The sequence below is a fragment of the Apodemus sylvaticus genome, chromosome 4 (genome assembly GCF_947179515.1).
Source record: "Apodemus sylvaticus chromosome 4, mApoSyl1.1, whole genome shotgun sequence".
NCBI classification, from domain to species: Eukaryota; Metazoa; Chordata; class Mammalia; order Rodentia; family Muridae; genus Apodemus; species Apodemus sylvaticus.
The window spans coordinates 40,767,372-40,782,833 of NC_067475.1; the positions used below are offsets into that span (position 1 = coordinate 40,767,372).

General features: G+C 41.5%; 1 protein-coding gene across 2 annotated transcripts in view; it reads right to left on the minus strand.

Moving 5' to 3' along the window:
• Nucleotides 1–314: 314 nt before the first annotated feature.
• Arhgap29 (Rho GTPase activating protein 29) overlaps nucleotides 315–15,462 on the minus strand; it is a 67,735-nt gene continuing 52,587 nt past the window's right edge. For both annotated transcript variants that reach the window (XM_052179323.1, XM_052179322.1), the window contains exons 13-23: nucleotides 13,731–13,891; nucleotides 13,074–13,213; nucleotides 12,105–12,209; nucleotides 11,115–11,213; nucleotides 9,795–9,934; nucleotides 9,003–9,191; nucleotides 8,651–8,788; nucleotides 6,683–6,915; nucleotides 4,930–5,260; nucleotides 4,319–4,427; nucleotides 315–2,397 (exon numbers count right to left, since the gene is read on the minus strand). In XM_052179323.1, the coding sequence (XP_052035283.1) occupies nucleotides 1,508–2,397; nucleotides 4,319–4,427; nucleotides 4,930–5,260; nucleotides 6,683–6,915; nucleotides 8,651–8,788; nucleotides 9,003–9,191; nucleotides 9,795–9,934; nucleotides 11,115–11,213; nucleotides 12,105–12,209; nucleotides 13,074–13,213; nucleotides 13,731–13,891 (2,535 nt within the window). In that variant the 3' untranslated portion in view covers nucleotides 315–1,507. The remainder of the gene's footprint in view (nucleotides 2,398–4,318; nucleotides 4,428–4,929; nucleotides 5,261–6,682; nucleotides 6,916–8,650; nucleotides 8,789–9,002; nucleotides 9,192–9,794; nucleotides 9,935–11,114; nucleotides 11,214–12,104; nucleotides 12,210–13,073; nucleotides 13,214–13,730; nucleotides 13,892–15,462) is intronic.

Sequence of the window (15,462 nt, forward strand, 5' to 3'; positions counted from 1 at the left end):
ACAGGCTACTACGAAAGTCTATGTAGAAACTTTGTTAAGTTTGCCTCATACAGAAGGGGCTCAATAAATGTGGCTGACTACATTTTAGGTTCTCACAGCAATAGAGTATTTCTAAGCCTCATCACGAAAAGGCTGGTTAATTTCTACCTAGTTAATGGCATAGAGACTCTAACACAACTTGTCACAAAACACTGCATGTTATAGTTAAGGGATGTGTGACCCTAAGAGCTGACCCCTAAGTTAATGGTTAATTACACCGAAGATCACAACTTAAGAGGCAATATTGTCAGATAAGCCATAAAAACAGGAAATAATTTAAGAAGTGAATATATACATATATTTATCAAATATAACAAGGTCATACAAAAGCATAATATAATTCACACGTACAAAAGGCTGCTGTATTTGTTGTCCCTTTTACGTCCTATCTTAGACAAACGCAGAGAGTAACAGGAATGCATAAGTTCTAAAAATTAGGTTGTTAGTTTGTTTTTGAAACAAAACACACCGGTCATCTACACCTTCTCTCAAATTTCTAAACAGGAGGTTTAACTGACGTGTACCCTTGGGATCAAGTTAAATAAATCTTCACTCCATTTGAAAGAACTATACATTTTCAATGGTTGAAAGTCAGGTAGAAAAAGAATATAAAATAATCCATAAGCCAAAACATTTCTTATAAAAGGAACAGTTTAAACAAACCCTGGTAGTACAAAGAGGAAATGCACTGAATTTAAAAACTTCTGAAAATAGCATCTTTCTGGACCACTGTATAAAACGTGTTCTGAACTGTTGGAAACAAGAGTTTATACAGACAAGACTGAGGGATAAAACAACACCACCCCCAACCCCCAACCCCTACCAAATGTATTCAATCCACCCAAAGTCAAACCAGAGGCAACTGAACTATACAGTTCAGGGTTAAGTGCATTTTTGGGGGGTACAATTTAATTGCCATATGTAAAAATTGGCAATCAAAATTAATTAAATACAGATTGGTAAACCCTTTGGCCATTATGTAAATATTAAAAGGTGAATTTCCAACTGAAAAATAAAAGCTGACTTACAATAACAGAAGCACAAATGGTCACAAATGTCCTGTGAAACTGTGAGGAAGCACAGCACATGACCACCACCAGGCACTTGTGTTCAGAAGTACTTTATAAATATGCTCGCTCTGACTCTCCACACTAAAGCTCATTTCCCCCAACTGCACCTACTGCTAAAAACTGTTATCATATATCAGTGATGTATTTAAAAGGCACATTTTTTGGGAAAAAATTACCTCTAAAAACCACAAATCCACCCACTTTTCTTTACAACTTGAAAGACCATTCCAGTGAGGCATAAATGGAGCCTTGTCAGAACACTTTCCACCCACATGACCAAACAACACACTGACAGACAACTTTGGCAATCCTACACAAAAGGGCCCTGTCCAAACATTCCTCTCACAAAATGACACCACAGAACAAAATAAAACAGAAAAATCTAAATTTTGACAATCCTACACAAACTGTGGGATTTCATCTTCAAGGTCTTCGAACTGCTGCATTCGTTTTAGCCGTGGTCGCTGGCAGGTTGGAGTCCCCTCAGGCAGGCCAGGCTCCTCAGGGCTCTCTTTAGGTTGACCACTTGTCTGCACAGGACAAGCCAGTGTGGCCTCCGAGTCTGGGTCTGATTTTGTTAGGTGGATCTGGGGAGCGTGCACCAGGACAGGAAGCCCAGCTGCGGAGGGTAATGATGTTTTCTCCTCAGCCCCCCTGACATTGAAGGTAGGGTTAGGTGGTTTGTAAAACGTTGTCCAGTGCTGGGGCTGCAGTGTTCTGGGCGCTCTGACAGCGGCGACAGGGCAGGAGTCAGAGGACCTGCGCTCTGACACATCTCTTGCAGACCTGGCTGGCTCTGCATGTGCTTTACCGGGTTGGGCGGCACCACCGGAATGGTCCCTGTTATTCCCAGTGTTTACTGTCAACCCCTTCTCGGGGTAGGCACTGGGAACAATCATTGCAGTCTTGGCAGTAAAACTGTTCCGTTCATATTGTTTGTCCCAGGATTTCTGTACATTTTGCTGGTCAAAGCCATTAACTTTGGAGCAAGTAGTATTTGAATTGTCCTTTCTATGGAGTCCTTCAAAGGCAGAGTTCTTGCCAAACTTGTCCGAGTCTACGTTTCCAATATTCCTGATGTTCCTCTCAGTAGGAGAACTGGCAAGCAGCAGCAGTCGGTCCACAGGCAAACTTACAGGTCTCATCTTGGTCCTTGGAGTGTGTCTCTGCACACTGTTTGCTGCCCTGTCGGACTTCAGAAGCAGCAGCTTGGGGCTTTTACAAACATCTTCCATCTTTTGGGATGCTGATTCAAGCTCTTGGTCAAAAAGCAAATGTACTTTGTTGTCTGAAAAAGAAAGTGGCACATGATAAACACTAGAATCTGAGCAAGACAGACAGACACTGGACAATAGAAGGAGTCTATAAAGGTCCCCCACACAGTATTGTCTATGCAGAAGACTTAACTGGTTTTAAAGATACAGTTGGAATTTAAAAGTTCATTTAATTTTTTGTATAAATTTATGCAAAAAAACCCCAACCATGAAACATTTTACAAAAAATGTTAAAAACAGAACAAAATACAAAACCTGCATGTCTAGTAAATTTTTTTAAAAATATGCTCCCCATGAACAAGTGTTTTCTAGGTCAAAAAGGTCACCCCTCACCCCACCCCCAAGTGCAGCTCGGTCCTCCTTGGATGGTGAACAGTGGGTGCAGGCCTGTCCCAGAAGCTGCTGCCTGTCTGTGGAATCTGCTCTAACTTGGCTGTCTGTCTTCTTGTCTGTCTTCAGGGACAGAAGTGCCTAGTCTTGCTTAATGTACCAACCCAGAGGAAGCCTGTACTCTTTCAGAGAAGGGGAAAAGGAGGGGAGTCAGGAGGAGCAGTGATGGGGATATAAAGTGAATAAAAAAGAAAGTCAACAGGCAGACGTTAGTGAGTTAACTCAGAAAAATTACACCACCACCTCCAGCCAACTAAATGCAGGTATTCCCTGAGTACCAAGAACTTAAGATCCCTCACTTGGTCTGTGTTTTAGCCACGTTCAGCCATAGTGAGGGGGTGCTCACCACTGCTGCTCTGCTCATAAACGTGCATCTCCTAGGTCAGACTAAGGCCGAGGGACTGTGCTGTAAGTGAGGCACTGGGTGCTCCCACGCTCACTTTCCTCTGTCAGTCTGGTCCAGGGCCACACGCTCACCTCGAGTCCTCAGAGTCCCATATTGTCTTTTTTTCCTCCTTCTTTTTTGCCTATATCTCTCAAGAAATTCCAACTCATTGTCCTCGTGCCCAGCTCCTTGGAGTTGAGAGGCATCAAATGACTTGGCACCCTGACACTGTTCTGACTCTGAACAGCAGCTGGCCGTGGCCCTGTGTGTGGCTCCGTGGTCTGATCTTGTCCCTATTCCCTGGTATGGTGCGTATACACAGTTGACCACGCCTCACTTGTCAGTCATCTCCTCTGACCTCTAACTCACCTTGCACCGCCAACCTGTTTATTTATTAAATGTGTTTCTCTGTGTACACAGCACAGGTAGACTCAGAGACCAGAGGTGCTGGACCCTCTGGAGCTTGAGTTGAAGCTGTAAGCAGCTGTGGGTGGCATTCAGAACTAAATTCAGGTCAATTCAGCAAGCACTCTTAAACAATAAGCCATCTCTCTCCAGTTACCAGATGACCTTTCTCCCCTAGGCTCCAAAAAATGTTCGGTAATCTACTCCCCTGGGTTCTTCCCCACATTCCCAGAATACTCTAAGGGACCTGACTCACTGCAGTTGGCCTGCAAGAACCCACGGACATGCCTTCCTTCAGTGCTTCAAGAAGTCACTAGCATAGTACAAGACGGTGCGGGCTCTGCAGCTGGCTGCCCGGGGCCTAGTCAGTTCCTGACACTGACCTGCGCCGGGTAGGCCCTGCACTGTCCCTGCCTGCCTTCGCCTGTCACATAGGAATACATGGGTCTGAATTGTGTTGGCCTAAATGTCCTACAAAAAAGTTCCCAGAATTCTCTGGCTAAAAAGTATCTTCAAATTATTTATGTTTATTACTATTTCTAATTAGGAACTTAATTTTATGAGGTAGTGAAAAACAAAAGGTAGGTTAAATTTATAAACCAGACAGAATTAGATTCAAACCCTCTGTGAACAATTTCTGGTACTTTCTCTCTGATGTTGCGGTGCTGGGGGTTGAACCTGGTGCACACCTGGCCTTCAACCACAGCCACTCATCAAGTGTTACTCCTGTACCCCTCTTTACACAGCTTGCTCACCGAGGACAGGAGCATCACATTTCCCCAATGCATTTTGTCTGCGTTCTGATTCTTCAAATGATGTAGTTAATTCAAAAGTTTTGCTCTCACCATCTGTAGTACGGATATCCTGTTTAGGAAAGAGAATTTTCACACTTGTATACTACATATAGCACATTTCAAAAGAACGAGTTGCAAGACCATTAAATTACTGATATAAACACCATACAGTTCTGACACAATTCTCTACTGGTCAAAACTCTGCTCAACAGTTAAAGGTGCTGTTCACAAAGACTGACAACCTAAGAATGTGCCCCGAGCCCACATAAACAAACCACCAAACAGACAGCAGACAGATGTAGCAGCATGCATCTATAATCCCAGAGCTTCTCCAGTGAGGCATATATCTTGGAATTTCTCGGACCTTCTGAACCAGCTAGCCTGGTTCACACTGCACAGTCGCAGAAACAAGACAGACCCTGACTCAACATGGTGGAGGGGGAAAATCAACTCCTCGAAGTTGTCCAATGACTTCTACTCAAGTGCCATGGCAAGTACAACAAGCCTGTCTTGTCGTTTGTGTCATGCATGCACATGCACATACACATACAAATTAAAAACAAACAACTTACTTCCTTTGAAGAAAAAAATAGTGGTTTCATAGAATGATCTGCGTCTCTTTCGTCTGGTGACAACAGAGGCTTTGGAAGATACCCTTGATCTACCTGAGGTGCAACAGCACCCGTGTTAGATACAACAACAGCTTGAGGCTGGAGGGACCCATCAAAGATCTTCTGTGAGTAAGTAATAAGGAACTCTACTAATCGTGCCTGATTGGAATATTCAGCAAGGGACGAGATGGTGACAGGAGCAGTTGTAGGCCTTGGCCTAATGAGAGTCGGTCCAAATATCACCCCCAAGTTCTTAGCATTCATCTTGTTCTCTTCTGCACGATCCACCACCCTGCAGGGCAGAATGCATAAAGCTTTATGAGACTTGGCAGTAAAGTTCTTCAGTATAGTTTGCTATGGGCTGGCAACAGTACATTCATATTTCCATCCAATTTTTCCATCCAGAGCCTGGCACATGGGAGGCAGCTGAGGGACCATGTTAGCTGCTTGATCATATAAAGGGTACAAAAGTCTATGAAACAGTCAAGGGTCAAGTTGTGAGCCGGGCAGTGGTGGCGCACGCCTTTAATCCCAGCACTTGGGAGGCAGAGGCAGGTGGATTTCTGAGTTTGAGGCCAGCCTGGTCTACCGAGTGAGTTCCAGGACAGCCAGGGCTACACAGAGAAACCCTGTCTCGAAAAACCAAAGAACCAAAACAAACAAACAAACAAACAAACAAACAAACAAAAAAGGGTCAAGTTGTGAGAGAGGTCTAAGAAAAATACATACTTATTTGATTAAAAATTTGACCACATACCAAATTTGCTTTAGTCATATTTTTGTATTAGGATAAAAACCAAGTAGAAGGAATTACTGACATTTTCCCAGCAGAAACAAAGAGAGACCCTTAAAGATTACTTCTGTACTGACTTCCAGGTCTTTATAATGGAAACGGAATACTACTGTCAGTGTCCTCGAACTGGGCTCCTGTTCAGGCCCGGGTGAGTCCCTGGCCCCCGTCCATACTGCTGCTCTCTCACCCTCTTTTCTCCCAGCTCTTACCACTGTTTATTTCTATGACTACCCATGGAGATGAGAACTTTAGGAAAGACCTCCCCTCCAGCCCATTTTCCTTGTCTTTGCCAGAAAGATGTAAGAGGCAAATCTGAGCATGTAAAATTCCTGGCTCAAAATGTTTAGTGGGTACAGAAGCGAGATGGTAAGCTCAGATGTTAAGTATGCAAGATTGTCTCAGGTCCCACTGTGCGTGCTCTAGCGCAGCTTAACCACATTACCTTATTTCCTGCATGTGCACTGCGCTGACCCATCTGCGCCTGCTACCTTCCTGCCTGGAATGCTCTTCTGAGCATCCTGGGACTACTAAATCACTGCTGAGTGCTGTGAGGCTGAGCCCAGGCTGCTTTCCCTGCCTTGCCCCATCTTTCTTCATATGCTGTACAAACCTATCGAGCAAAATAATGTTGTACTGTGTATGAGCGCAGGTCTGTGAGCCCAGAGATGACAGACCCCCTGCTCTCCAACTAGAGCCAGGCTCACAGGGCACATCTGAGGATGCAGTTGAACATACGTTTGCTCTCTTTCCTTTAACCTTATGAAAACTGAAATCCATTTAAAAATACATGAATATACTGTTTAACACTACCACACTATAAATGAAAAAGCTAAAAATACTCTAAAAATGGTATTTTGTTTGACAAAAAAACTACTCATCAGGTAAAAGAAGCTCTATTTATAAAAAAAAACAACCTCTTACCGCTTCAGATGTACGATGAGGTAATGAAAACTGTTGAAGTTGGCCGCCGGCAGCTGTCGCAGCAGGTCCTTGCTCCTCAGGAGGATGCGGTTGGTTTCTATGCTCACGTGGGGGAGTTTTTTGTCTTCGGGGCTATCTTTTTTTGCCTCTTGTTCTTCATTTACATGTTGTATCTCTTTTGCAAGGTCTATAAATTCCTTATACAATCTGAATAAAATAAATGGCTCTGGAAGCTAAACAAATAAAATTTCATTATGAATATATTATTTTTCCCCTGCTAATGTTAACTCTTATTCAGAGCTACTCAATGATTCACCATACCCTTTTAGGTTGACAAGATTTAAAGCAGGCCTTGAGCGATGTATGTTTGGAGCTGGGGAGATGGCTCAGTGGTTAAGAGCACTGGTTGCTTTTCTAGAGGACCCAGGTTCCATCCCAGCCCCCACATGGCTGATCACAACAGTCTGGGACTCCAGTTCTAGAAGTCTGGTAAGATTCTGGCCTCCCTGGCCAATACGCGTGCATGTGGTACTTACATACATGCAGGCAACCATCCATACACATAAAAAAAGTTTAGATGTATATGTTTGCTATAGGCATGACCTATAAAGTTAATCTGAAATCACTGTAATAAATTAGAGACAGTAACTTGCAGACAATAAAACTCTAAGTCTAAAAGTTCCACAGGAGATTTTAAAATGCTCATCTATGTTTAGTTCTATTCATTATGATTCAAATGTTAGCACCAATGAAAACATATCCTCTAATACAGATGACGTCAGATGAATTAGCAGGAGCAGACCATCAGAGTTTGCAGAAATTAAACAGTGACCCTACGGATATGGAAGTTTCCAGCAGTGGGAAGAGAAAAGGCTGAGTGACTCTCCTAGGGGTACTGCAGGGCAGCAAAGGCAGGAGAATCAACAGAAAACGGGGACTACAGCGCCAACACAGGTTGCCAAGCACTCAAAGCAACCTAACAGGCACTTACTAGCTATGCTTTTCCATCGAGAGAATGAAATAAGAACATTTACAGCTGAGTAAGGTCCACTTTGTTCAAGCATTAGACGTGAGCAAAACAGAGAAAGACAGAAACAAAGATAGAAAATATTTTCTTCACGGTAAAATAGAAATCCCAAGACAAAAGCTATATAAACAGATAAAAGGGCCCAGAAGGGAACACGGGAGCTCCAGAGACTGACCCGTTGGGGACCACCAGCTCTATTCTCTTGGCTGCCATCTCTTCAATTTAGCCCAACAACAAGCAGCTCCACTCAAGCAGCTTCTGTACCTGACTCGCAGCACTGTGCTAAATTCTTATTACTTAACCATAAGCTTCTGCCTGAGGCCACTTACTTTACTCCAGGGATACGGGTTTTTTTAACATGCTGATGTAAACTACTGATCCACTATGAGCACAGACATCTAGGGTGGCCCACTTCCTGTCCATATTCCTCCTAGCTCTCTAGTATATCCAGCTGATAGGATAGCTCTGCTTATTGTCGCAAATGTGTTCTTCAAGTTTTTTCTCATTGCCTGTGGAACAGTTCAACCTTACAAAGCTAAACTACACTTTCAAGTTTCTAAAATTTAATACAAACACTTCACGTTAGTTTTTTTTTTTTTGTTTTTTTTTTTTTGTTTTTTGAGACAGGGTCTCTCTGTGTAGTCCTGGCTGTCCTGGAACTCACTCTGTAGACCTGGCTGGCCTCGAACTCAGAAATCTGCCTGCCTCTGCCTCCCAAGTGCTGGGATTAAAGGCGTGTGCCACCACTGCCCGGCTATTTTATGTTTTAATTGTATGTCTGATGTATTTGTACTTTTACCTATACATTAATATTTATAAGATATCAGTATAGTCTATATCACTGAAAATATATATGTATAAAGGTTACGAACTGAAAAAAATACGAATCACGTTTTTATTGTATTGAATATGGTGATTGGTTACCAAAATAAAAACTTTACCTGTCGCAGGTATAATTTCAAGACATCACAGATGTCATGTGAACTGAATTCTGAAATGTCTACTAAGTGCATCCCATTTTCCAAAGCTTGGCACAGTTTTTCAGTTTTTATTTTGTTTCCACAAACACGATAAATTCCCTTGAATAGAGAAACAAATTTTACTTTATTTCAAAAGACTACTGCAGAAATCCAAACATAACAGATATGTCTACTTTAGTTTTTAGTATTGTAGAATAAACATAGCTGGGGCAAATAACTTTTTTTTAAAATATAAATTGGAATAAAATCAGTTATTACAAACCGACAGTACAAATTCTCTTTTCATTACAACAAATGACATACACTTAGGTACCTGGAGACACAAGGCTCTATTTTCAATTTCTGAGGCACATATTTTTAGTACGAAAGGGATGCCATCTGGTTCCTTTTTTGCAACTTGTATGAATTCTGCTCCAAATATGTGCATTTTCCCCTGAAGTTTTTGATGACCACAAATAATGACTAAATTCTCCAAACACTTCCGATGACAAACAAGGAGACACTGCAGGGAATGACATTTAAAACTGATCAGTTCACTTTAGATCTATCCACAACTGAGCAAACTATGGACAGATCGGCAGCGTAGCAAAAAACAAGTGCATTATTTGTAAGGTCGGAAATAGACCTAACAAGAGAACAAAATACAACAATAAAAGATACAGATACACTGTGGCACAACTTGCAAAAAACATATCTGTAGGGGTGGAAGAATGGTTTAAAAGCACTGGCCACTCCTCCAGGACCAGCTTTCAACTCGCAGCACCTACAGGACGGCTCACAACCTTCTAACTCCAGTCCCAGGGTATCTGACATCCTTCCCCGTCTTCCAAAGGCATTGCAAACAGTTGGTGCACAGACATACATGCAGGAAAACCATCAGTACTCATAAAATATAGCAAAAATATGTATTTATAAAAGAGCATAATAAGTAAAATCCTAACAAAAACAAAGTGTATCCAGTGAAAAAAGACCCCACTATTTAATGACACATACATATGAAGATGCCACAACACAACCTATTGTTTTATATTCTAGTCAAAATTAAATACAGAGAAATCAACGGAAAAACAAGTGAGAGGGCAGCGCACGTGCACACAGACCCCACCTCCTCACACTCGACGCCTGGGAACATCACGATGCCTTCACAATCCCTGCACTTTGTGGGGGATCTCAGCTTGCGAAACTTGTGAGTGAGAGCTGCCTTTGACATCACAGTTTTCTTAAACGCTCCGAGGGAATTGGGACCTTGTAACAGAAACAGAGTGTGAGAATGGGAAGATGAGAAAATGTTTATGTATGCGTACTCCTTAGACCTCTCAGTCATCTACACACTGCAAAATCTATTGTCTGGGGTTTCTAACATCAAAAACAACTTACAGATATAACTTCACACTTCAAATGCTATAATAGTCATCACCAAACCAGTAAGCTAATTCTAAGATGCCAAGATACAATGACCCCAAGATAAACAATTTATGCTTTTATTAATATGCCCTGTAAAGGGCAGTATGGTTATGGGTGGCATTATATTCGTCTTTTTTTTTTCTTTTTTCTTTTTGGTTTTTTTCAATACAGGGTTTCTCTGGCTGTCCTGGAACTTACTCTGTAGGCCAGGCTGGCCTCAAACTCAGAAATCCCCCTGCCTCTGCCTCCCAAGTGCTAGGATCAAAGGCGTGCGCAACCACCGCCTGGCGGCATTATATTCCTAAGAAAAGCCAGTTACTACTCTAAAAGAGCTAGTTCCATGAAGCTATCACGTGAGGAGCGATATGTGCATTAAAGACAGTACTTGCTAGTCTTATAAAATTACGGATTAATACTAGCTAGTTATATTTTTAATCATAGCAGAAGTCAGATACCCTATTAATTTGTGAAATTCTGCCAGAGGAACAGTATGCCAAAGGAACACAAACAAATTTATATCAGTTCAATTCAAGCCATTAAGGTAAGGGATTTTTATATCTTAAACATTCACAACTTTCCTTGTCCTTGAGAAGTACATTCGTCTGCTTTTCTGCCTCGGCTTCTTGCAGTTTCTTCATTATTATAATTGTTGTTTTGTAGTACTTGGGCTAGAAGCCCAAGTGCTAGTTGTACCACTGAGTCTTTGTACCCATAGTCCCTGTACTATTAAGAATGAGCTTTTCCAGAATTAATGCAATGTCATGCTTTAACAGAAAGACGCTGTATTGATTTATGAAAGCACACTATATGAACTGCTGTTCACACACTGCCTGTATATTTTAGATCTAGTAGCTTTCTTATTATTGTAGACATACCTTGATCATCTGGTTCATTATCAATCCATACGTATGCATAAACAAGCAGATATATTTTAGATACATATAACAAACTAATGATCTAGCATTACGCACTGCCACTATTTCAACTGGTTCAGTGGGTCCTAACTGAGAATAAGTAATACCAGCTTCTGAAGGAGATGGTGGTTCTCTCTCATCTAGATCATCAGCAGAAGACATGGTTCCACTAGATGGAGTGCGTGGAAGTTTCCGATGAAAGTCTCCTAAAATGAAATTGTGGATACCATTACCTGACTGCACATTGAAGAACAGTAAAAATAGGCAGTGACGACATTCTTGGAATTACGCAATTTGTACTTTACAAAGACAGGCAGCATCTTCTATATCTAATGTATGACAGAGTAGCTAATATAATAGTAAATTTTGGTGATGGTATGGCCTACCATAGCAATTAAAAGTTAAACACACACACACACACACACACACACACACACACACACGCACACCCCAAATGATATTTTCATTACTACGTTATATAATACGAACACAGATAGCTATTCTCATCAACATGGATGAAAGAAGTCAAAATGAATCCTTTTGCTAGGCCTACTGGGGAAGAGCACAAGACTCAAAGCTTGTCTAGGCTACAGAATGAGCTCAGGCCCACTTGGATAACTCATAGTCAGTCTATAAATAAATAAAGTTAAAAACAAACAAATGGTCTCAGGGCAGAGCTCAGTGGTCAGAGTACCTGCCCAACATGCAAAGGCCCTGAATTCAATATCCAATGCCAAATCAAGAGTAAGGAAAGGATTCTATTTTCATAGCATCCAGTAGAGGGTAAAACCTATGAAATATATTACTAAAAACATTCAAAACAGCTATAAAATAATTTATTCTTGTGAGCGAGGAGGTGATATTTTATATATGTGTGCACGTGCATGTGCACGTGTGTTAATTATATGTGTATAAAGGGGGCTTCTTATGTGCTACTCATGTTCTGCTTGCTGAGCTATCAAGCATATAAAGGTTTCATTGTTTTTCTTTAAAGTAAACATATGCATGTCTATTCTCTTATGTCTGAGAAAGCTCAAACAGATCATTTCAATCTTTCACTGGAGTTTTAGTTACCCCTAAATATGTAGTTACTGTACCTGGACTTATAGATTCTGAATCCAGAGATCTAGACTCACTGCTTCCTCCAGTACTCTCTGAGTCACTAAACATCCCGAACTTCCATGATCTTACAAAAGAAGGACCTTTAAAAAAGAATAATTAAAAACTTGCTTACACCAAACAATGACTGCCCCAACTTGAGACCCATCCCATGTGAGAGAGCAAACCTCTGACACTAGGAATGATACTCTGCCCTGCCTGCAGACAGAAGCCCAGCATAACCGTCTCCTCAGAGGCTTCATCACAGAGGATGGAAACACATGCAGAGACCCCTAGGCAAGCATCAGGCAGAGCTTGGGGAGTTTGGTGGAGAAGTGGGGGATAGAATTGAGTGAGCCAATTCTTGGGGTCAAGGACACCACAAGAAGACCTACAGAGTCAACCAACTTGAGCCCAGAAAGGATCAGAAAGAGACTGATCCACCAATCCAAAAGTACGCCCATTTTTGCAGATGTGTAGCCTGGTCTTCATGTGTCCCCTAACAATTGGAGCAGTGGCTGTCGCTGACTCTGTTGCCTGCCATTGGATCTCCCTCCCCTACCTTGACTGTCTGATTGAGCCTCAGTGGGAGAGGATGTTTCTCCTAGAACTTCTGAGGCTACATGTCCCTGGGAGGGGTGGTACCCAAGGGGTGCTTAGAGGGGATAATGGGGGAGGGACTTGTAAGTGGGACTGGGAGCGGGGTGGGGTGGGGACTGTGATCGGGATGTAAAGTGAATAAAAAAATACATTATTAAAAGAAAATCTTGACTACAGGTAGATTTCATAAGGTGAAATACTGACATTATGTAAAAGCAAATGATTCAAATTTCTGTAACAATGACTTTTGAGACAGGCATGTTGGTCAGAACTATAAATGATCTAGAACAGAAGCTCAAATTCATTAAGTAATGGCATCTGAGTGCCCTGCTGCTTCAAAAGGCAGTGTTTGCCCTGTCTGAATGTACCTGTCATGTCTGCACTGTTGGAGCACCTGTCTTCTTCAAGTTTATGACAGCTGTCAGGAAGGCGTGCGACATCCTCTAAAGAGTCTGCGGGTCCATATCCTGATGTTCGGGGACTGTTCATCATTTGTTTATTTACATTCCTAGGGGTAAAAATGAAGCTCAGCACTAGCAGTCTTTGAAACGTTTTCTTAATTTAATGAATGTAGAATAAGCCTAGTGAATATTAATGACTTTATTATACAGTTCAACTTCCTTTAAAGATGTAGATATAGCTTTTAAACTATATGTACTTATAACAGCTGAAATATGGAAGAGGTGTAACAAGACACTGTTTAACATTTACGTCATGATTAAACTTTTCTAATCTAACACTAGTAGAAAGTGTAGATCAAGTTTTTGGTATACTCAAAATATACAGGTCATCATTTGCTACTCCCAAAGGGTTTTTAAGACTCAAAGGAGTGAAGTCTGTGTGAAAATAGAAAGCATCATTCTCAAGTATGTTGCATCTATTCCTTAAACTCACGAAATAATATAATATTGAAAAAAGTTAAAGTTAATACTTCAGTGTAAGATAAGACATTTCCTTATAAACAGACAGGAGTTCAGCAAATGTTTTCTTGCTTGAAATAATTTCTCCTATGCATTAGTTCTTACCCATCAACCTTTTCTTCTAATTCGCTTGAGCTTGTGGCCTTCACGAATTCACTGTACTCCTGACCTGGGTCATAGAGCTTGGCGCTGTCACAGAGGGACTGCAAACTGTTGGCCAGGGATGCAGCCTGCAGCTGCTGCATGTGAAAGAGGTTAACTGTTACCTACAATCACAGACAAAGACAAAAGACAGATGCAACTCATGAGCTCTGAAACACTATGTACATGAATGTCAACAGGCACACAATAAAAAGGCCATACATTGACACACAGAACACTGACCATCACCATTGGCACGCTGCACTGATGGTATGCACAGCTTAGACTGGAAATCAAACAGTAGTTTTAATCTAACAGCTAATGGTCAACAACTTTCTAAAAATACCATGACCCCTACTACTTAATACTAGTGACTCCAACAGAGATTTTAAAACATAACATGCTGGAGTTCATACAATATCTGAGTTTTCTATTAATGAGTTTTAGACACACACTATACTTCAGTATATCATGGAAAACTGACGAATGGGAATGTCAACTTGGACAGTGAGACAGTTCAGCTGGTAGAGGCACTTGCCCACACAAGCCTGGGAACCTGAGTGTAAGTAAGATTGGGGGAGAGAACTGACTCCACAATGCTGTTCTGAGCTCCACTCACATGCTATGGCATGCATGTCTCCCAACACACACGTATGCATGCGCACACGCGCGCGCGCACACACACACACACACCATATGTAATCAACAGATGATAATACTGTCCCCTGCATTATCACCATGCATGGAGTTCTGGAAGGGTATTTTCAACATGATACCTTAGAGAAGGCCAACGAACTGACATTTGAAATATGAGAAGGAGCCAGGACACAGCTCCGGAGAGAAGGCCAATGCAAACAAAAGACAGAGGTGGCACAGACGTGGACAGAGCTTCCGCTCCAAAGGAGCAACAAAGGCTAATAAAGCACACTCAAGGAAGCAGAACTTCTGTTTGACTCAGGTCAGGAGAGGTCACAGAGGCGGAGTGTAAGAAGCCAGCTATAGACTAAGCAAAGCACCGTCTCATTCACTCCGACATGCCACTCCCGATCTGTGTCAGGTACATACAAAGAAAGAAAACAGCATGGGAAAAATACCACGTTTTGATTAATGTTATATCAAAAAGACTATGTTCTTTCTTCATCAGTCATGGTTTATCAGATGATAGGGTGAACTCTTAATTACCCAGAGTCCTCTCCAAGGTGGCTACCACATTTCTCTAAGCATAAGTCAGGGAGCATAAGCAGTATTTGAAATGTGTTAGAACAGTTTGTGTCTTAATCCGTCAACTAACTGAGGGCATGCTGCCTTTACCTGGTACAGTTTACGTACAATGACTGGCTAACACACTTGGGTAGTCCAATGCTAACGGTAAGTTGAACCTGCTTGATCTAAAGGGTCACTTACGTGGGTAAGCAGTGCTAATCAAGTTATTTATGATTTTCTTTGTAATGGAAATTTGAAAAAGTTCAATGAATCATCTGAGAGATCTTGTTCAAATCAAGATTCTGATTTCAAAATTCTTGTTCAAAATCCAAACCTCTTCATTATTTATAGGCTACCTTAGTAATGGTAAGGTGATTCCTTATAGACTGTATAGACTTTATAGACCTATAAGGTGATCTGTCCAAAGACCATACACTGGGAAGACTTTCTAAACTTCTGTTTCTGCACTAGTAAAATGAAGCTAAAGATATGT